The sequence below is a fragment of the Trematomus bernacchii genome, unplaced genomic scaffold (genome assembly GCF_902827165.1).
Source record: "Trematomus bernacchii unplaced genomic scaffold, fTreBer1.1, whole genome shotgun sequence".
Taxonomy (NCBI): Eukaryota; Metazoa; Chordata; class Actinopteri; order Perciformes; family Nototheniidae; genus Trematomus; species Trematomus bernacchii.
In genome coordinates this window covers 14575437-14598939 of record NW_022987593.1, presented here as the reverse complement: position 1 = coordinate 14598939, position 23503 = coordinate 14575437, and the positions used below count along the sequence as shown (strand labels likewise).

Below are 23503 nucleotides of genomic sequence, written 5' to 3'. Positions count from 1 at the left end.
TATGTAGCTAGAAACGCTAACATGGCTTACCTTGGTCAAAACTGGTCTTCAATGGCATTAAAACGATAAAAAAACGATGCTGCAGTTAATCCATAGGTTAATCCAATTTGTCTGTGTCCTCTTTGAAATGATTTCTGATAATCCATAAGCAATAAAACTGCTTTTTCGTTTCCAAATGTCAGAGCGAGAGATCGGTCCACTCTGCTGCAAAATTACATGCGCGAAGCCTCCACCTCTTCTCTTCACAACGTGTGTGTGTGGGGGACTCCCCCTTCGATTATATTGGCTCTAACGGTCAGAAAGAGGTGTCAACCATCAAAATCGACCAAGGGGGGCCAGAGATATGGAAAAAATATTTGTTCACCCAAATCACCTCAGAGGTGGGGTGGTTTTGGTTAAACCTCTCTAAAAAGGTCAAATGTCACTTGTTTTGCATGAATCTTGATATAGGGTACTTATTATGTTGTACTTTGGATTCCTAAAGCTTTTAGTCTACTAACCCATCATCCAAGGGTAGTTTTCACTATCTGTAAAAAATAATCTTTGGACGGACACTATAATTTACAGTTTTTTACTATGTAAAATCTGAATTTTGTTTCAAATAAAAAACATCTATATTGATTCTGACACTTCTACATCCAACTCACAGATGTAACCTTGCTTTGATAAAAGAAATTATTCATATAACCCTTTTAGAAGTTAAGTTGTAGTCATTTGTTTTGGGCATGTCATTTTCGAGCCTGAAACATGAAAAACAGGCTTGGTGCTTAACAGGTTAAAAAAAAACAAGCAACCTAAATGAATTTGTAATTTGTCTCTCCAATGACCTTGCTCCCTTTCATGACATGTGATACCTTGCGTGACGAGCGAACCCTTTAATCAACCTGTACTGTACTGTAGCTAGCAGCAGCAAGTTCGGTAGCATTATAAAAAATGTAATAGCTTGCATTTATAATTTGCAGCAAACCAAAGCACAAGAGCAGCGCCCAAAAGAGAAAGGACAAGAGAGAACAAGGAGATGTAACAGCTAAACTGACAAAATTAGACAATTTTTTTTGTCATACATCGTCCTCGAAATCGAGCGCTAACGTTAGCAATGTTGATGTGCAGCGGCAGCCGGAGCCGGAGGCTAACGATAGCTCACCTGCCTCACCACCATCATTGCCATCTAGCTCCACAAGTGAAGCTGTATCCGTGGCTGTGCAACCTTCTTCTCCAGCCAGCCAGGAGGAGAGGCTGGATTTGGCTGTACCCGGCAGTGGTCCAACAGCTCCCCCAAGGGCCCCAACCGATAGGGGACTCTATGGCGCTATTGAGACCCCTGACGCCAAGATCAAAAGCTATATTATAGCAACCGGTCTATGTAGGCCTACCGGCCCATTCCCCAGAGACAAACATCAAGGAAACAGGTTTAATCCTCTTCTTAGTTCGCTGTGCCGTTGTCAGGCTGTGGTGATCTGAGGCCAGGGCAGGCTGTTGTTGATAGCCTATGCATGTGGCATTGCTATGAATGCATTTTCATAGCAAAAACTGTGCACCTCTGATCATCTTTCCTGTCATAGTCAACTAATCACTCATCTCATTTCATGTGTTGATTTATTATTCATTCAAGGGAACCTTTTTTTTGTTCATTAAAAACACAGTGGTTTGTATCTGGTCCAGCTGGCTTTGTGTTGCTTCCCTTTCCCGCATTGACAAAATAAAACAAACTCACAAAACAACTTCATTGTTCGTTACCATTTTTTATTGTATTTTTGTATTGTAAGAGGGTCGTCCTCTCTTTAAAATGAACAAAACATTTTGTTACTTTATTTTTAAAAGTGTTTCCAAGTGGAGACCGAACAGAAAGACGACTGATAACAAAAACAATAAATACTTTGTGGAGCAGAGAGAAGATTTCTGTAACTTTCTACCACTGATATTCTCATAGCAGTAATCAGTGTAAACCTGAAACATGATGTGAGCGACACCACCACCCAGTCCAGTTTATCATTAACCGTGGTGGAGTGGGGACGGGCGCTTTTAATTCTCTGGCAGTTATGATAAGGAAACTCTTCATACCCCAAAACGGGTAATTTAAGTAAAAAAAACAAACAGACACTACTGTCATGGTTAAAGCTGGAATACAAAACTAATTCCCTAGAGGACACGTCGATGGGAAGTGATGGACGTCGGCCGGAGTGATGGAGGCCGAGGCGTTGGCAGGTCGTCATGAGAGGAGGGGTCCGCATGAGGAAGAGGAGGAGAATGAAGATGAGGAAGGGTTGTTTCCTTTTCGATCCTCTCATTCTATATCGTCCTCGCTCAGACTCTGTGCACTCACGATACGCTGAAGGACAGGAAACAACAAGCGTTAACAGAGAGGAAGTAACCAATCAGGATGAAGATGGAGAGTCAGGGAAGTGTTTTTGTTTTATATTTTATGCAGATTTTTGAAATGTAATTAGTGGTGGAAGTATTTCTCTCCTGTAGTGTGTTCTATAGGTTTTAGTGCATGTAAATGGTCTTGTGAGGCTAAAATCCCAAAGTTTCCTCCATAGGGAGTTTCTCTCTCCTGTTCTCCATATTGGCTTTTTTATTTTTCCTTGTGTTATTTAAAACTGTCTGAATTTAAAAATGTTGTAATGCTTTGAGAACAGGAAGATTAATAGAGATCCAAAAACAGTATTGGAGCCATTTATAATGTTGTAGTATTTAATAGTTAAACATATAAAATATCACATTTAATTTGTATTTAGTGTCATTTTAATTAATTAATTTAGAGTATTTGTTTATGTTTTCGATTGAAGGTGGAAACGGGGGATTTGGTGTTTATACGTAGACAGGTGGAGAAATAGAATATGTTTTTTTTTTACCAAGGCAAGAGAAGATTTAAGAACATTATTCCTTTTTCTTTTAATTGATGAAACCTAAGAAAATAAACTGCACAGCTAAAATTCTTGCCTGGACAAAGCACCTTATCCCAGCAGCAACGTGTGATACCTGGTGCAACAGCAGCAGTTTGACTTTGTGTAAGAGTAGTGCTACCTGGCTGATGCTGGGCAGTTTGGTGAGCAGCATCTGGAAGACGGGTGGAGGCAGAGTCTGCTGCAACACCTGCAGCAGCTGCTGGGGCTGCCCACACACTGCGATGGCGTTGGTCAGGTGGTCCACGCCTTTCTCATAGTCTCCTGTGGAGAGGAGACAGAGGTGAGGGAAGTACTCAGACACTTCACTTAATAAGCCAGCCTAAAAATAGTCATGCATTCAAAATGTTAATTAAGTAAAAGTAAAGAAGTATTATCAGCATAATGTTTTCCAAAGTTGTAGTTTGTCATTATGGAGCCATTACTTAGTACAGTACTGCATCATATGATGTAAGTTAATGTGTTTTTGTTATTTAAAGAGTAACACTTTGTCAAACCAAACTAGAAATACTAAAGTACAACTACTTCAAGTACAAGTATCTCAACATTGTTTTTAAAGGGGCCCTATTGTGCTCATATTCAGGTTCATATCAGTATGTAGTGTCTCTACTGGGACATGTCTCCATGCTTTAATGTTTTCACCCTCTGTCTGAAACCAGAGCCCAGTCTGCTCTGGTTGGTTAGCTGGCTGGCTCTGTTGTGATTGGTCAAACGCTTAGAGATGTCCCGCCCCTTAGCCTTTCATGTACGATGTGTTGGAGCGCTAGCCAATAGCTGTGTGTAGGTGCGTGGAGGTGTGTGTGTAGGTGTGTGTGTGTCTGTGCGTGCATGACCTAGCATTACTATCCTTGTGGGGACCTAGATCTGTTTACCTCCCTTATGGGGACATAAGGGCAATCATTAATTTTAGGGTGAAGACTTTGTTAGGGTAAGGGGTAAGCATGTGTTTGTTATGGTTAAGGTTAGGTCTCCAGGAAATGCATATAAGTCAATGTAATGTCCCCTGAAGTGATTGAAGTGTGTGTGTGTGTGTGTGTGTGTAAGTGTGACCTAGCATTACTATCCTTGTGGGGACCTAGATCTGTTTACACAGTCAGGTGTGGGGACTCGCCTCCCTTATGGGGACATAAGGGGAATCATTAATTTTAGGGTGAAGACTTGGTTAGGGTTAGGGTAAGGGTTAAGCATGTGTTGGTTATGGTTAAGGTTAGGATAGGTCTCCAGGAAATGCATATAAGTCAATGTAATGTCCCCTGAAGTGATTGTGTGTGTGTGTGTGTGTGTGTGTGTGTGTGTGTGTGTGTGTGTGTGTGTGTGTGTGTGTGTGTGTGTGTGTGTGTGTGTGTGTGTGTGTGTGTGTGTGTGTGTGTGTGTGTGTGTGTGTGTGTGTGTGTGTGTGTGTGTGTGTGTGTGTGTGTGTGTGTGTGTGTGTGTGTGTGTGTGTGTGTGTGTGTGTGTGTGTGTGTGTGTGTGTGTGTGTGTGTGTGTGTGTGTGTGTGTGTGTGTGTGTGTGTGTGTGTGTGTGTGTGTGTGTGTGTGTGTGTGTGTGTGTGTGTGTGTGTGTGTGTGTGTGTGTGTGTGTGTGTGTGTGTGTGTGTGTGTGTGTGTGTGTGTGTGTGTGTGTGTGTGTGTGATGTGTGTGTGTGTGTGTGTGTGTGTGTGTGTGTGTGTGTGTGTGTGTGTGTGTGTGTGTGTGTGTGTGTGTGTGTGTGTGTGTGTGTGTGTGTGTGTGTGTGTGTGTGTGTGTGTGTGTGTGTTACCCTGAGCCAGCAGCTCCTCCCCCAGCTGGATCTCCTCCAGGAAGAACTTCTGCACCGCCTCAGCGTCCTTCAGATCGGGGAGCTGCGGGACAAACAGCCGTCAATAACAGGAAGTCAAACTGTTTCTGAGTGATCAATAATCAGATCTGATCTGTGAGCCAGTCGTACTTTTCAAGATGCAAACGCTTATTGTGAAATACACACTCGATACAGCGCAGCTTTGGCAAGGGAAACCTTAGAGCACATGTGTCAAACTCAAGGCCCGGGGGCCAAATCAGGCCCTTGGTGGATTTAATTTCGGCCCACAGAATAATTTCTAATTACTAGATCTGGCCCGCCGGTATATTGCACGCACACCTTCACTCAATCCTGAGGGTCTCCTCAGCTCAGAGCCTGACCCCAAACATTGATGAACTTGCACCCAAGATGAGATGCCAAGTATCTGGCTTGAGCTAGCATCACAGAGCAGCACACTGAGTTTCAATTGATGTTTCCTTCTGCACTTTTTTTCTTGAGACTACAGGGCATGTTTGGTTTTTTCTTTGAGGGAAATAGTTTTTTTGAAGCTGTTGTTGGCCTGTGGAAAAATGTAATCATAAGAAATGACTGGAAAAGCTGCAGATAGAGCCATAAGAAATGAATGCAGATGGAGCAGATTTAATGTTTAATGTTGTTTTTATAGGCAATCATTTAAGCTTTGTTAGTTCCAGGTTTAATATGTGCAATGAGTTCATTTTAATAAGTTTTGCAATAAACATTGAACCAGTCCGGCCTTCGACTAGTACCGATTTTTTTAATCTTGGCCCACTGTGTATTTGAGTTTGACACCCCTGCCTTAGAGCAAAGGCTCCTTCAACAATTCAACACAATATAGACTAGATAAATCATAATATAATATAAAATAAAAGACTAATACAGGAAGTAAAGCTTTTAAAATAAAACCTAAAAATAGTGCTTACCAATTCTACTAAAATATTATTATTATTAGAATAATAATTAAATAATATATGTATTAAAATAAAAATAATAATATTTGATTAAGAATCACTTTTATCATACTAATACTAATAACACTACTACTAATAATAATACTAATTAATGTTGTCACATAATCTGAATTATGGATTGTATTTTAATGGAATTCTTGAATTTATGGGTTTCAAAGAGAAAGAGAAAGAGAAAGAGAAAAACAACAACAACAACAACAACAATATGGTAAATAAGATACAGAGATGTTTGCACAGAGATTTCCTCAGGCAAAATGTTTTATATATTTGAGAAACTAAGAAATATTTGTATATATTTTGCAACTTAACCATTTTCCTCTTACTATGAAGCACACTGTAAATGATTGACAGGAGATAAGAGGAAGCGTTACAACACGATAAGGACTGTTTGTGCTCACCTTTGCCATGCCCGCCCGGTCTGTGGCTACCTGCTGCTTTCTCCTTCCTGCGACAGAGACACAAAGAAATACAAATTAAGAACCAAGAAATGGATTTAACAACCACCTGTAAAACAGCAAGATTTTTATTTTGTTCATGGCTTTAACTGTTCCTTTAAAATGTAAAGTAACCTTGATTTAAGTGGTTCAATCACTGGGAGATATCATTCTCTATTGTCTCATTTTTAGAGTTTTAGAGTAAATACATATTGTACTTGTTGTACATTTGATGAAGGTATGTTGTCTACATTACTAATCATAATAATAAAACATGTCCCCGAAGCTGCAGAGTTTGGGTTTAGGGATGGATAGGAGACCGGCTGAGGTCGATCTGAGGGACCGTTGGGGTTGGTAGGGGGTGAGGAGGTAGGGAGGGAGGGGGCAGATGGGGGAGGGATTTTTAAGTAAGGACCAGTAAGACGGGAAACCAGTATAGTTCAAGTTCATTAAGTACTACAATGGAAATAAGTCTTTAACTATGTAGATTATGTCATCCATGACATTTTACTGACATCTGTTTTCCAATAAATGTAACTGAAAACGTTCATCATAATAAAAATTAGAAACAGCTTGACACACGTGTAAAGCACCAGCTTTGCTCCCTAACTATCATAGAAAACCTGGTATTTCTCAACACCTGTGTGAATCAGAGGGAGGGAACACAACCAGCAGACAGTGAGAGGAGGAGCTACAGTGGAAAGAGGAGAGCTTCACATCACACTCAGGAAACGAAAGTTAAGTTAGTCAGAGAGGCAGCCACACTGCAGTCGAGACTAGTCTCTGTTTCTGTCTAAAGAAAATACAAACTGAGTTCATCAGATCTTTCTCAACAACACAGCAGAGTCTCTGTCAAACACTGGTGAGTACATCTGATTATATTTACCCTTTCAACAAGCAGGATTAACACAAAACTTCAGCTCTACTCAGACGAAAACTCCACCCTTTACGTCCAACTTGTTTTTCTCTAACAACATAATATATATGATGTAAAGTCCACTTTAAACAGTCTCTTTGTACTTTAGTAATTTGAAACTGAATATCTCTGTTGAATCTACATTTTGCTGATCACTTCCTACATAATGCTTTTACCCATTTCCTCTAGCGGTTTCAAAATAAAATCTTTCCATTAGAGAAACAGTTGGAGGCTTTTAATGTGAAGCAGCTAGAGGAAATTAATAATTATGGTCACACAGTTAGAAGAGCAGTGTTATTTTTCAATTAAAGCTCCCATGTCATGCTTTTCCGGTTATTACCCGTCCCCTTGTGTGTTATGAAGGTTTTTATGCATGTAAACGGTGTGCAGAGTCAAAACCCTCAAAGTACACCCTGTAGCGAGTAAAACTCTAACACAGAAAATACCTCCCAAAACGCCTCGTTGGAGATACGTCACTGCCCATTTGAGTCTTCCATTTAGTTCCGGGTACCGCCTGATGTCATGCGGTACCCGGAACGAAATGGACCAATCCCGAAGAGCTATGGCCACACCAGCAGCGGCGTGTTCCTCCTCCAGAGGTTCGAAGAACCGGCATTTCACAGACGAAAGCTTCCAAAACATTGCCCAGTTTGAGGCCGGATATGCACAGCTTGTTTGGACCGTTTGGAGCAGGGGAAGATCTGGGTATACAACCTGTAAGTTTGCATTGTTATTTGTGTATTTATCAAACAAGACTGTTTAAATGTGTAAACTGTGTTGGACTGCTAAGCCATTGACACAGTGCTAACTGTGCTAACTAAGTTGCTAGAGTTACCATATATCAACTCTAATATCAGCAGATGGCCTTGCATACATGTATCTCATAGCAGGAGAATGTCTGCATTCACACACAAAATACCTATTGACAGTATACTCCGGGTGATTTGCCGGTCAGTCGCGAAACGTAATTACATTATAGCTGGCGTAGCGATCTAACACACGGAGCTAGAGCTAGTTTTGGTCAGAAAAACATTTTTGTGATGCTACGTTGCTAGCGTTTAAATATATCAACTACAATGTCAGCAGATGGCCTTACATGTTTGTCATGGCAGGAGAATGTCTGCAGTCACACACACGGAATACTCATACAGTATACTGTACTGTGATTTACCGTACATTGTGACCGTACATATACTGCATGTAGCTAACGAGGCTAGCTGTATGCTAGCGCAAAACAATGTATTCATGCAAGTTACATTGTATGGTAGCAGAATACCCGTATACGATTGCAATTATAAACACGTTATTGCTAGCCTAATATGAACCACTAGCTTTTGTTCATAGTAGTTTTATTACACTGCATTATAGTTGCCTTTCCTCCAAGCTAACGTTCATATCGTGTTAGCTACCAAGGTAAACAAAGCTAGGTTAGCATATTAGCAGGCAAGCTGTTCATTACACAACTACTACTAACGAATCTAAAACAACTAAGTTTCTCTAATATTTTGTGATTTGCATTTGATTTCGTCCAGCCAGATCCTGGCGGACAATCCATGACGGGGAAGGGATTCTACTACTACTGAGGGTGCTAAAAGGCACCGCACCGACTGTGCGCAGGCAAGATGCGAGGAGGAGGAATGGATGATATACCGTGTGTATATATGTATATTTATGTTCATTTTGTACATTTCTAAAAATAAAGTTTAATGGAAATACTTAGTAGGCCTATCCTTTCTTCCCTGAATTCATATAGCAAACCATGATTTGATTTCTCATCAAACAGTAGTAGTTTATAACGGGTAAAAATAACTTACTCTTTGTTATGAGAGTAGCTCGTAGGCCACAACGGAAAGACAAGGAGACATACACGAGTTTACAAAACCACGGCACATTTATTGTGGTAAATGCAGAGACAGGTGGTTGAGAGGATCGCAGAGTTAGTCTTCCTGCAGCCGCTTTGGAGAGAGACTGTGTCCGGAGGTGTCCGTGATCGTGCTGATTAGCCTCTTCAGCTCCACCCCATCGTAAGACAAAGGCCCTGGGGCCGTCACACTCTTCTATAACAACAGTTAAAAATATATATGTATATAAAATATACCGCTGTACCGACGCCATGATAAGACTGATGTTACGCTGAGAGCAGCCGGGAAAAGCACTGACATGGGCGCAGCCTCTCTGGTGGTTGACTAATCAGAACGAGTGGCCGAGCTGACCAATCGGAGCACACTAGGCTCACAGGGAGGGGGGGGCAAGAGCTCCAACGAGTCGTTTAGTGGAGAAAGTGAATACTGCTGAATACACATGCTTGACAGAGATGCTGTATGCGAAACCAATGTGAGTTTGGAAAATTGCACAGTATAAATCTATTTTAGTATACCTCAACAATGTAATTATGATCAGTGGAAATGGCCATGACATGGGCCCTTTAAAAAATGATCGACAAAACATGTATTTTCATTGCTGTTTTCCAAGTTGCATGCTTGACCCTGTCAGAGTTAAATGGTCATGGTTGCAATACAAGTATAGTTATCAAACTTCTTTCTTTAAAACAATATATAATATGAATTGATGATTGATGTGTTTTCTTTACTTTCTCATGTGTGTAGATATGGCTGCTGCAAGCTACCTAAGATCTGAAGATCAGTTTCTCTGCTCCATCTGTCTGAATTTGTTCACTGATCCAGTCACCACATCATGTGGACACAACTTCTGTAAAGACTGCATCACTGAACACTGGGATACAAGTGACAGGTGCCAGTGTCCCATGTGTAAAGAGGCTTTTAATAAAAGACCAGATTTGAGGGTCAACACTTTCATCTCTGAGATGGTAGCTCAGTTCAGACAGTCGGCTCAACAGAAAGCCAGCAGCAGCAGCAGCAGCACAGAGCAACAAGTCTTCAAACCAGGAGAAGTTCCCTGTGACGTCTGCACTGAAACCAAACTGAAGGCCCTGAAGTCCTGCCTGGTGTGTCTGACCTCCTACTGTGAGACTCACCTGGAGCCTCATCTGACAGCTTCAAGCCTGAAAAGACATCAGCTGATCGACCCTGTGGAGAACCTGGAAGACAGGATGTGTCCGAAGCACGATAAACCTCTGGAGCTGTTCTGTAAGACCGACCAGACATGTGTCTGCATGCTCTGCCATGTTTCAGACCACAAGATGCATCATGTGGTTCCTCTGAAAGAAGGATATGAAGGGAAGAAGGCAGCGCTGGGAAAGAAAGAGGCTAGAAGTGAGGAAATGATCCAGAAGAGACAACTGAAGATTGAGGAGATCAAACACTCAGTGGACCTCAGTAAGGAAGACGCAGACAGAGAGATAGCAAAAGGTGTTCAGGTCTTCACTGCTCTGAAGGAGTCTGTTGAGAGAAAACTGAACAAGTTCATCCAAACAATAGAAGGGAAGCAGAACATGAGAATGAAACGGGCTGAAGACTTCATCAAAGAGCTGGAACAGGAAATCTCTCAGCTGAAGAAGATACGCTCTGTGGCGGAGCATCTCTCACGGTCTGAAGACCACCTTCACGTTCTCCAGGGTTTCCAGTCCCTAAACATCCAACACCCATCACCCACCAAGGACTGGACAAAGGTCAGCATCCCTCCATCATCATATGAAGGGACTGTAGTGAGAGCTGTGGTTCAGCTGGAGCAGACACTCAGCCAAGAGATGAAGAAGCTGCTTGAAGCTGAGCTGAAGAGGGTCCAGAAGTACGCAGTGGATGTGACTCTTGATCCTGATACAGCACATACTCAACTAATCCTGTCTGATGATGGAAAACAAGTCTGTGATGGTGATGTGCAAAAGAATCTCCCAGACAACCCGGAGAGATTTTCTGATTGTAATTGTGTTTTAGGAAAGCAGAGTTTCTCTTCAGGCAGATTTTACTTTGAGGTTCAAGTTAAAGGAAAGACTGACTGGGATTTAGGAGTGGCCAGAGAGTCGATCAACAGGAAGGGAGTGATCAAACTGAGCCCTCAGGGGGGTTTCTGGTCTTTATGGTTGAGCAATGTAAATGAGTACAAGGCTCTCAATGCCCCGTCAGTCCTTCTTTCTCTGAAGTCTCGGCCTCAGAAGGTGGGGGTGTTTGTGGATTATGCGGGGGGTCTGGTCTCCTTTTATGACGTAAATGCTGCAGCTCTTATCTACTCCTTTACTGGCTGCTCCTTCACTGAGAAACTCTACCCATTCTTCTGTCCTGGTGATAAATGTGGCCGTACAAACGCTGCCCCTCTGATCATCTCACCTGTCAGAGTCAACTAATCACTCATCTTATTTCATGTGTTGATTTGTTTTATTCAAGGGAACAAACATCGATATTTAGAGTCAAAACTGTAGAATTTCCATCTTATTTTCTACAAGATAAGTTTAATGTGGTGATTGATTAACATATGGTTTAGATTCTGTATACAACAGATAAGTCGATTCATTATTCAACTCAACAATCAAATCATGATCTCTTCAACACTTTATCGTAACACATGTGGAGAATATCTATATGAACGTTGGATAAAGCTACAAGATTTATTGTAACTTAAAAAAATGTTTTTTCTAATGACACCAAATTTGTCAAGCTATGTTAGAATTGATAATAACATTAAATGTATTATAATCAATTGTTATAAAGCTTCGTTAAAGAGAAAGGCCTATTACGTGCCTCTACTGTGTACTAAATAAAATATGTGTAATAGTTATACTGCTAGAAAAACTAAAATGAAGCTAAATAATATGATAAATCCTCATTTGTGTTAAAATGGTTTGGTTAATAACTGTTAACTTGTATATCTACATGCCAGGTTTTATATTGATTACTGGTAAAATGGCTTATGAATCAAAGACATCTGTAAATATGTGATTGTGAGTTCAGAAAACAGTAAAATAAACTAGATGTTTGGTCTGAGAAAGCAGGGACTCGAGGTTCTAAACACTGAACAGGAAGGCCTGGTTTGCATATCATTTGTATTTCATGACACATTTCCTGTGGCTAATTCATATTAAAAACAATACATAAGTTGATGGCTTTTTAGCTTCTTTTTTTTTCCACTAGCAGTGATTGGATATTGTACGGCTATAGAGCAGAAGACAGGAAGGAAAAAAACACAGAGAGAAGAAGAAGAAGAGGAAGAAGCCGACTCCGAGCTGTCCGACTTCAGGCGAGCTTTTTGAGACCTCCCTCGGCTGCGATCGGCTATTCTCGTCTACTTTCGAGGCGAGCCGCAGCTAGCGAGAGGAGGAACTACACTGGAAAGAGGAGAGCTTACACGTCACACTCAGGAAACAAATGTTACATTTGTCAGAGAGGCAGCCACACTGCAGTCGAGACTAGTCTCTGTTTCTGTCTAAAGAAAATACAAACTGAGTTCATCAGGTCTTTCTCAACAACACAGCAGAGTCTCTGTCAAACACTGGTGAGTGCAGCAGATTATATTTACACTTTCAACAAGCAGGATTAACACAAAACAGCTCTACTCAGATGAAAGCTGCACCCTTTACATCATACTTGTTTTTCTCTAACAACATAACCATATGATATAGAGTCCACTTTAAACAGCTTAAACAGTCTCTTTGTATCAGCTCTAAGTACTTTAGTAACTTGAAACTGAATCTCTGTGGTGAGGCGTTTGTATTCACTTCTGCTTTCCTGCTCTCATTACATTTTGCTGATCACTTCCTACATAATGCTTTTACCCATTATCTCTAGCGGTTTCAAAATAAAATATTTCCAATAGAGAAACAGTTGGAGACTTTTAATGTGAAGCAGCTCGAGGAAATGAATCGCTATGGTCACACAGTAAGAAGAGCAGTGTCATTTTTCAAACGAAAACAAAATGGACAAAACATCAGTTCCTGTGCTCCATCTGTCTGGAATTGTTCACTGATCCAGTCACTATACCATGTGGACACAACTTCTGTAAAGACTGCATCACTGAACACTGGGATAGAAGTGACAGGTGCCAGTGTCCCAAAAGGAGTTCTACACAAGACCTGAGCTGCACGTTAACACTTTAATCTCTGAGATGGTATCTCAGTTCAGACAGTCGGCTCAACAGGAAGCCAGAAGCAGCAGCAGCTCGGAGCAAGAGAGTCTCTGTACTGTAAACCAAACACTGATATATGTGGAGAGACACAGTTTGTTACATATGTACAGGATAACCTCTCATGTTGACCAAGGACAAATGGGTTTTTCAAATGGTGGTCAACTATGACCATGCTACCTGCATATGTCTTTGTCAAGAGATTTTAGTTGGAGGCAAAAAATAAGCCTGCTGTTACAACAGTTTACATTTTTCTAACAACCCTAAAAATGCTCAAAGGCATCCATCAATGATTCTAATTAACCAGGAAGATTTTTTGGGCTAAGGGTAGCAAGTGATATAAAGTATTATTACTCTTCTGCTTGTCATAGAGTGCCTACAGAGCTCAGTGATTCGCTTTGACAAAATAAACTCATCTATAGGTACAGTAACATCTTAACACCTGTAACACCTCATTTTAAGTCAGGAAAACTGAGAAAATTAAGAAGCAAAATCCCTCGTCAAATATAAACTGGAACAGTATCCTCTTTCGCTTTTAGCCAGGGAAAATGTGTATGTCACTTTAATAATGTGTAAACATGAGGAAGATAAAACCTAACCAAAAGAGCTGCAGTAAGAGGCGGGGCAAAACTGGAAGGGCAACAGATCATAATCCTTAAATCAAACTCAAGGCATGCAAGTTTTGCAGTAGTATTACGATAGTGGAGACAATTCTGTTTCTCTGTAAATTAATATTAAACTCATCCAGTAGTCAGCTCTTACTCAACTACACATCAGGGTCTCTGCTACAAGGGTGAGTAGAGCTGTCAATATTTAACTATAACTGTATTCTTTTGTTTGAAGACAATCTTGCTCCACCTTTTGTGCAAATGTTGCTGCATGTAATCAAAAGTATAACATTTTAAAAACGATTAGATTTGTATGGGATATGTCAGACATATTGGACACAATCTCCTAAAGGTACAAATAAGCTTCAGGACTCAGGGTGGGGTCTTCTCTATGGCAGCAGTTGCCATTTGAAGACTGTTGAAGCTGGTAGATGTTGGACTGGCTGAGTGAGTTTCGGCCTGTTTAGCCTACAAATATTTACACCATATGTTTGTCTTTAGCTTGGTTATGCACCATTGGCAATTTATTTTTGTCCCTACAACATTCAAAATGCAGGAGGAACAGAATCAGGCTTACATTTTTGTATTTTAATCTCGGCTAGTTGGCATAGTATATGTAGTGCCGTAACTGCAGGACTACATATACTATCGTTTGATTTGAATTAGGGCTGCACGATATTGGAAAAAACTGATTTTTTTCCCCCCTGCGATATATATTGCGATATGAAAAAATACAGGAATTGAAGAAAAGACAGTTTTTTTTGTCCGCAAACCATCCTTTCTTGAACTTTAAATGCTATACAATTGGTATTTTTCGAACTATATTTAACCGGATGAAGGATTTTAGTCACGGACATCTGGATCTTAAGTTATCAGAGCAACAAGCTGAGCTAGCTCGGTTAGCAGCGCCGAACTGCCCTGGAGAAACACACGAAACTACTTTATTCAGTGTTTTTACCTTTAATCACCGGGTCCGTTTGCTTTGGAGATTTGATTGTGATTGGTGGTTTGCTGTGCATGCAGAGCCTGCATGTCACTAATGTCGCGTTTCCACTACACGGCCTCGCTCGGCCCCGCTCGGTATGGCTGGGCCTCGTTAGGACTGGCTCACTTTATGGCGCATTTCCATTACAGTTTAGGAACTGGGGCAGTATCTATAGTAACGCAGTGTAGGCGGAGCCGTGACGTGATCTTCAGAGGACCCCAGAAAAACAACACAGCCGTTAGCTGTTAGCACTCAGAGCTCACAGCTCCTCATATATGTTCAGAAACTAGACAACAGTTAAACAAGTACAAACCACAGACTGCCTGTGTCATGGTGAATACAGTCGCTGCTTTATTTATGTCTGTATAGGCCGTTGTTGTGAGTGTGGACGGTCGGGGCATATACTGCGTTAGCTTAGCCAATCTCCATTTAGAAAACAAGCATTTTAAAAGGTTTTTCCCCTGCCGTCTGTCTGCAGACTTGACAAAGCATTAATTCATGGTTTTTACTAACCGGTATCAGTATGTTGTTACTTCGGCATCATTTTGAAACGTGTATTACAATTAAATCACGGTCAAATATGTCCATCTTGTTGTAGTTGTTGCCCCCTTGCCAGCGACGCTCTCTCTAGTTTAGCATACTCAGCCCGACTCAGCCTCGTTGCCTCTGGCCCTGGCCCCACGATTTTATGAGGCCAGAAAAACTGTGAATTAGGACCCGCCGGCCGGTACTAGGCCAAGTGGAAACGCAACCAAAGACGGGCCGCTGACGTCACAGCCCTCTTAAACCGGGCTGCGGGCTGTAGTGGAAACGCGCCATTACTCAAGTACCCCTGACACGAGAGCAGCGCGAGTTTTCCTTTTGTAGCAAGCAGCAAAAGAATTGTAACATGACGTGTTTGAGTTAATTTACCTACTCAATATCGCACGTCCTAAAAGATAAAGGAAAAAATTGCACGTCCTGCGATGTGACTATCGCGCATATCGCGTTTATCGTCACGACACGATATATCGTGCAGCCCTAATTTGAATCACAATGCACACTAACTTACATAACGAACTTAAGAGTTAACATGGAGGGCATTCAAATTGCAATGTTCGAAGCAACAGCTAACAATTGAGCAGCCGGTTAATTTCTAGTTTTTTTTTTAATTAACTCTACCAGTGTTAGCCAAATAATTATACCCTGATGTTGGGGATGCCCTGATTCAATACACTGGATTTAATACTAAACATATTCATCTATTCAGGTATCTGGAAAGCGTCACCAATCCTCTTTAAATATAGTTTTCTGTTTTTTTACATTTTATGTGGTAAAAAAATTCCTACATGTGCATTACATTAGCAAGATGTCTGTATATAACACAGCTATGTCTACTTTTGTTTTCAATGTGCAGATATGGCTAGCTGTCTTCTATCTGAAGATCAGTTTCTCTGCTCCGTCTGTCTGGATTTGTTCACTGTTCCAGTCACTATACCATGTGGACACAACTTCTGCAAGAACTGCATCACTGAACACTGGGATACAAGTGAAAAGTGCCGGTGTCCCATGTGTATGGAGGCGTTTACCATAAGACCTGGTTTGAGAGTCAACACTTTACTTTCTGAAACGGTTGCTAAGTTCATAGAGGAAGCTAAACAGGAAGCTAGCAGCAGCAGCTCAGAGCAACAAGTCTTCAAACCAGGGGAAGTTCCCTGTGACGTCTGCACTGAAACCAAACTGAAGGCCCTGAAGTCCTGCCTGGTGTGTCGGACCTCCTACTGTGAGACTCACCTGGAGCCTCATCTGACAGCTTCAAGCCTGAAAAGACATCAGCTGATCGACCCTGTGGAGAACCTGGAAGACAGGATGTGTCCGAAGCACGATAAACCTCTGGAGTTGTTCTGTAAGACCGACCAGACATGTGTCTGCATTCTCTGCCATGTTTCAGACCACAAGATGCATGATGTGGTTCCTCTCAAACAAGAATATGATGAAAAGAAGGCAGCGATGGTGAAGGCAAATGCTGAATCTCAGCAGATGATCCATACAAGAAGAAAGAAGATCAAGGAGTTCAAAGAATCAGTTGACTTGAGTGAAAAAGATGCAGACAGAGAGATAACAGAAGGTGTTCAAGTCTTAACTGCTCTGATGGAGTCTGTTGAGAGACAACTGAACCAACTTATTGACACGGTTAGAATGAAGCAGAAAACAACAGAAGGACAGGCCAAGACTTTCATCAAAGACCTAGAGCAAGAAATCTCTAAGCTGAAAAAGAGAAGCGCTGAGATAGAGCGTCTATCACACTGTGATGATCACCTTCATTTTCTCCAAGGGTTCCAGTCCCTAAAAATCCAACACCGACCACCCACCAAGAACTGGACAAATGTCAGCTTTCATCCATCATATGAGGGCAGTGTGAGGAGAGCTGTGGCTGAGTTGAAAGACTCAATAAGTTTAGTAATGAAGAAGCAGCTGGAGGCGGAGCTGACGCAGCAGGAGGCGGAGCTGAAGAGGGTCCAGAGGTACGCAGTGGAGGTGACTTTTGATCCCGACACAGCAAATCCTGAAATTGTCCTTTTTCCTGATGAAAAACACGCACGTCCTGTTGAGGCAAAGCAGGATCTCCCAGACAATCCAGAAAGATTTTCTGATTGTGTTTGCGTCCTAGCAAAGCAGAGTTTCTCTTCAGGAACATTTTACTACGAGGTTCAAGTTGAAGGGAAGACTAACTGGATTTTAGGAGTGGTCAGAGAGTCGATCAACAGGAAGGGACAAAACCGACTGAGCCCTCTGTGGGGTAACTGGTCTATATGGAGAAATGGAAATGAGTACGAAGCTCATGATGATCCTCCAGTTCCTCTCTCTCTGAAGTCTGAGCCTCAGAAGGTGGGGGTGTTTGTGGATTATGAGGAGGGTCTGGTCTCCTTTTATGACGTAGATGCTGCAGCTCTGATCTACTCCTTTACTGGTTGCTCCTTCACTGAGAACCTCTACCCATACTTCAGTCCTGGTTGTTTTCACAGCAAAAACTCTGCACCTCTGATCATCTTGCCTGTCATCAGGGGCGGGGCAGGGGGTGCCAGTGCCCCCCTAACACTGACTTTGGACCCCACTGTGGTCCGGCTGAAAATGAAAAAAAAAAAAAAAAAAAAAAACCTTTCCTGGCTGACGGAAAACTAATGCGATTTGTCATTCAAACCCATTAGAGCGTAAAAACTGTAACTATAAGTATCTGAAACAAATACCAATAACGGTATTGCATTGTTTTCTTATGCGCAATTACTTAATACTGTCTTTGTCTTTTTCGTCCTGCATTTATTGTGCCCCTCTCAAAAAAATTGGTCTAGAACTGCCACTGCCTGTCATAGTCAACTAATCACTCATCTAATTTCATGTATTGATTTATTTTTCATTCAAGGGAACAAATGTACATATTTAATGGAAAACTGTATAGTTTGTTTTATTTTCTACATATTAAAGGTGGGGTAGGTAATTTTGGAGAAACCATCTCGAGATCGCTAGAATTTGAAAATACACAGCCGGAAAAAATCTGCCACTTCCTTATAGAGCCCCTCCTCCAACACACACGAACGCACACATGACCAATGAGGGCACGAGATAAGTTTGTGCACAGATGGAAGGCTGACAGGCAGGTAGGCCATCCAGTTATTTTAGCCGGGCCGGCTCAGATGATTGGTCGTGCTTTTTACAGCGCTACGGCTTCCACAGATGAAATTTTTTTATGTATTTATTGTCAAAGCATTTAATATATTCATTGCTATCGGGATGTTAAGAGCATTCCATGGAATATAACAAAAAGTGTTTCTGAAATAAATGACATACCCCACCTTTAACTTTACTGTGGTAAATTACCTATCTTTTTTTGTATGTATTGATTTTTAAAAAGGGAAAGGGATGTGCATACATCTTATTTCCAGTGGTGACTCGTCATTAGGGGCAGGTAAGCTGCAGTAGGTAGGTAGGTACACAGCCCCACCTACAGTCAGCAGAAATTAATTCAAATAATGATTAAAAAAATATGTATAAAATATATGTTAAAATATATTTTAAGATCATGTTTAGTCGTCTGATTCGTCTCTACATTGCTGTTTTAGTCTGCGTTCTTCTGATTAGTGTCTACAGTGTGTCTATTGAGCCGTATAGAGCTGTCCAAGTGAACGTGTACTGTGAAAACTACACTGCGCATGCTCAGAGTCTTTTTGTATTCAATGTTTCCGGCAAAAAAAAAATCACAAGTGGGGCAAAGTGCTGGCAACCCCACCAAAACGTCATCTCATAATTCAGAGCTGATTGGCTGTAAGTATGTGTGCCGCGAAAAGTGTAGTTGTGAAGAGGAGACGAGAGAGAGCAGTGTATAGCGATTAAAATCAGTGAAACGGAAAGAAAATGAATGAAGTTGACCATCTACTTCAGCTTTGGTAAGTTCATTTTATGTCATATCTTTTGTTGATCTTCTGTGTTTTGCCTATAGGCTATTGCTCTGCTGGATCGATTGATATTGTGACCTCGGTGATGAGTGTCTGTGTTTGCCTTATATTTACAGTCAGTATGGTGTTTTAATGCTGAAGCATTACGGTTGTTGTTATTGTTAAGTATTGCTTTGTGATGGTGCCCTTTACTGCATGTACTAAGGTGCATTACAATATGACATCCCCACGCTGTGTACGTAAATGTATGCGCTGACAGTGTTGCTCCGTGCTCTTCATTCACGGCTTCCAACAGTATGTCATTTGACACTCCCCCCCCCCCCTGTCTCTATCGGGACCATGGATAGCCTACAGCTATTTGTTTACGTGTTTAAAAAAGCACTAGAAGCTTATATATAAACATCTAAGTTGTTTCTACCCCACCACTTTTGTGCATATAAAAACGCCACTGCTTATTTCTGACATTGATTCACACATCATTGTGAAGATTTAGTTTATCATCTGTATCACAATACATGGGCAACACATCATTTTGTTGCATTCATCTCTCCAACCCTGCATCGTGACCCACATGTGTGCAGATTACAGTATGAGACAGTATATGAGATATTAGTAAAGTGGCTTATGAGTGAAAGAAACATCTATATGCAATTTCTTTAAATAAATACAGTAAAAATAAATAAAAGCCTTGTTTATGTTGTATTGAGTGAGTGAGTGAGTGAGTGAGTGAGTGAGTGAGTGAGTGAGTGAGTGAGTGAGTGAGTGAGTGAGTGAGTGAGTGAGTAAACGTAAACTCCTACTCATGTCATTTTGTCATCTCCTAGCACGGGAATAACTAACAACAACATTTTGGAAACAAAAAACAATTAAGCTTTAAAAAGGAGACTGAATAAAATCAGAGACTGCACCAGACTGTTTAAAAGTGTTGGTCTCCTGCACACAGAGATATAAAAGGTGGAAGTGTTTCTTTCTCCTTAAGCCGCCTCATGTCACTGTTTTGAAAAACCCCATTAGGCGCTTTCACACCTGGGACTCCCAGCAGCTTCTACTGAAGCCTTCCGAGTAAATCGCCAGAACGCCGACACCTCCTCATCTCCACCGCTCCCATGTTTTCTTTTGTGTTGCCATAAGTTAGTTTCTCTGCGTGTGTGCGCTGGGCTAATGCTAATGCTAATAATGCTAATGCGAGGATAATAAAATGGCGGCTTCACAAAACTTTTGGAGTTTTACGGGGCGTGGTTTGCATTCCGCCCAGCCAATCAGACATAGGAACCTTTTTCTCCCACGAAAACCTGCTCTTTAGCAGGGCCGGAAAAGGGGGTAAAAAGGTTCTCATGAACTCATTTTAGTTCCGGCTCTTTTTGGTGTGAACGCGACACAAATTGCATTAAAGACCAAACATTTGAGTTTATAGCTGACACTAAAATGGTGCAGAACAACAAAGAAATATGTATTTCAATGACTGATGATACTGCAGGGTAACTTGTGAATTTAGGTGTAACTAAAGTCTGATTTATGGGTTTATTATATATCATATCAAATAATCCAAATCTGGAAGTACACAATATACCTCTGAATTGTAGTGGAGTAGAAGTACAAATTGGCATCAAATGGAAATACTGAAGTAATGTACAAGTATCTAAAAATTGCACTTAACTAGAGGAAATGTACTTACTCTCCACCTCTAGGAATAGCCATACACATCTGTAATTCTCCTTTAGCTGGTGTTTCTTGGTTGTTTACTAAAAGCCAAATTAAACCGCAGTCCTTGTAGATTCAAGTAAGGTCTTTATATTCAATGCAAAGAATCATGTCAATTTCTCAGTTAATGAGACTACTTAAAATATAAATTGTATTCAATGTTTACATTTTGGGATTTTGATAGGCATACAAACTGTCTGGCCATTATACAAAATATATGTTGTTTTTGTGCATGCCTTTATACATAATAGTGTGTTCTTTGTTATCGTCTCTATCTATACTTTGCTGTAACAATGTACATTTCCCCTCTGTGGTATGTGACAAATAAAGGAATTCTGAGTCCGATTCTAAGAAGAAGTCAACATCATCTTCAGCCTGGATTTAAAAGTAGTAAGAGTTGCAGCGGGCCTGCATGTTTCTGGGAGTTTGTTCCAGATCTTTGGAGCATAATTACATTACATTACATGTCACTTGTTAGACGCTTTTATCCAAAGAGACTTACATATATGAACAGGAGTAGTTTGGGGTGAAGTGTCTTGCCCAGGAACACTAAGACATGCCGACTGCAGCCGGACTCAAACTAGCTCTCCCCTGATCCGAAGATCACTATTCCACTGAGCCACATCAGAATCAGAATAGCTTTATTAGTCCCACAGAGGGGATATTTACATTGTTACAGCAGAAAAGAGCCAAAGACAGCTTAATGTTACCTAAAGCATGCTTACAAAAGATATACATATTGCACATTACATGTCGCTTGTTAGACGCTTTTATCCAAAGCGACTTACATACTCAATACTGTGGGCAATCCCCACAGGAGCAATTTGGGATGAAGTGTCTTGCCCAGGGACACAACGACATGCTTGCTGACTGCAGTGGGGTTTGAACCTCAACGCACAACCCACTGCACCACACGCCTCCTAGTTTGGTATTTAACAACAAGAGGTGTTATAGACATTACGGACATCCTCCATCTAATACCTGAACACTGCTTATTCATGTTTAGTTAGTTTAGCTCTGGGGACAGAAAGCAGACCTGAAGACCTGAGAGTTCTGGATGGTTCATGTATGTTGTGCCCTAAATCATTCAATGCTTTATAAACCAGCAGCAGTATTTTTGAAATCATGAACGTCATGAGGTCTGGAAGCCAGTGTAAAGACCTCAGAGCTGGAGTGATGTAATCTTAGTGTTAGTGAGGTCTCTATCTGAATAAGCTGCAGCTTTCTAATATGCGTTTTAGTGACACCTTTAAAGACACCATTAGTTAGTCGAGTTTACTGAATATAAAAGCTTTTCTAAATCTTGCTGTGACATTAGTCGAAACACACTGGACCGGACCCGACCTCGTAAGCCCGATGAAGGTGAGGAAGAGCAGGAAAACAATGTAAATGTCCCCCTGTGTGAGACTAATACAGGTATTCTGATTCTGAATCTGAATAAAGCAGTTGCGATTGAGAAGAGGTCAACACTCACGCTGTCTCAGCCTGTTCTTGAAGTTGGGGTCACTCCGTCTCTTTTTGTCGAAATAGATGCAGTAACCGACGAGCAAAGCGCCGCAAACCCCGGCCGCCAGAGCACTGGACCTCCCGCCCATCATATCTCCCGTTTCCCGGTCGGTTAGAGGAGGATTTCGGGTTAATTTACGGTGTTTTCTCCGGCGGTTGGTAACCGTTAGAGGGACTGGTGGAGCGGCTCAGGAGAAGAAGGACCCGCGAGGACCCTGCCGTTTGACAGCTTGTTGTTGTCTGGGGCAACGCCTGACTGAAAATATCGGGAAATAAATCGTTTTTTGTACAGATTAAGGAGATGCAAAGGAGATTATTGTGGAGGATTCAGGGAGGAGTTTGCCCTGTAATTATTCAATTTATTTGTTTATTTTAATGGTGATTTTAAATGTAAACTGTAATTATTGGACACAGGACAGCCTAATCTGTAACCGTGCCTGTGTGTTCTGGCGTTGACAGTGACATCTTTATTTATCATGATTTGAATCTATCTATTTTACGATTTTTACTCAATTTGGTGCTGCATCTATTAATTATTCTTGCAACAATTCTATCTACAAACGTGTGCAATTACTATTGTTCCCTTTTAATGTGTTTTGTAACGTTTTGAGCTGTACTAAAGAACTATTACATGTTGTACTGTGAATGTAAGGGCATGTGGCTATAAAGTATACGAGAATTAAACAGTGTGCCATAAAGTCATTATCAATCAGCCTGTTAATTAATTAATACAATATGTTCTTATATACTCTGTTGTGTAGTTAGCAGTTGGGTGATATTTAACAAAACATCATTATTGAATATATTTGTATTACTTTTGTTATACTTAGTAATACTATAGTATACTAATAAATAGGGTCTGTCTCATCTGGAAATGCAAATATATTTGTGTTACTGTTTAACAAGTGACACACATATTTGATGCTGAAAAACACTCAAATAAAAATAATGCAAAACACACTACACAATTTCGATGTTGATAATTTAACCTTTTATTCATGATATACATGTCAATAAAGTTTATTTTAAACTGCCTCATAATTGTGGTTCAGTAATGAAAGGACGAATGTCAGCCACTTGAGGGCAGCATCACTCCAATTAAGGGCTTTCCTATTATGAGAGTGTGTGTGCATACGAGAACAGTAAAAAGGGTGTTAAAAGCGTTGTAAATGAAGGTTGAATATTTAATGTAATGCTGAGGGGTTTAGCATAGGTTA

General features: G+C 41.0%; 3 protein-coding genes across 5 annotated transcripts in view; 2 read left to right on the top strand and 1 right to left on the bottom strand.

Moving 5' to 3' along the window:
• Positions 1-1733: 1733 nt before the first annotated feature.
• LOC117481796 (mitochondrial import receptor subunit TOM20 homolog) lies at positions 1734-22499 on the bottom strand. Its single transcript, XM_034129697.1, has 5 exons — positions 22255-22499; positions 6072-6118; positions 4667-4748; positions 3028-3170; positions 1734-2329 (listed from the first exon to the last, which is right to left on the bottom strand). Exons 1-5 carry the CDS (start codon positions 22376-22378, stop codon positions 2285-2287), a joined length of 441 nt encoding a protein of 146 aa, XP_033985588.1. The 5' UTR covers positions 22379-22499; the 3' UTR covers positions 1734-2284.
• LOC117481751 (E3 ubiquitin-protein ligase TRIM39-like) lies at positions 6821-12037 on the top strand. The gene is made up of 2 exons (XM_034129635.1): positions 6821-6969; positions 9630-12037. Exon 2 carries the CDS (start codon positions 9632-9634, stop codon positions 11282-11284), a length of 1653 nt encoding a protein of 550 aa, XP_033985526.1. The 5' UTR covers positions 6821-6969; positions 9630-9631; the 3' UTR covers positions 11285-12037.
• LOC117481734 (E3 ubiquitin-protein ligase TRIM39-like) overlaps positions 12292-23503 on the top strand; it is a 937572-nt gene continuing 926360 nt past the window's right edge. Inside the window, exons 1-2 of one of the 3 annotated variants that reach the window (XM_034129595.1) lie at positions 12292-12429; positions 16046-18191. In XM_034129595.1, coding sequence (XP_033985486.1) covers positions 16048-17811 — 1764 coding nt within the window. In that variant the 5' untranslated portion in view covers positions 12292-12429; positions 16046-16047 and the 3' untranslated portion in view covers positions 17812-18191. Of the gene's footprint in view, positions 12430-12478; positions 13850-16045; positions 18192-23503 lie in introns of those variants that run through there. The other 2 variants (XM_034129596.1, XM_034129598.1) reach the window with 2 other exon arrangements.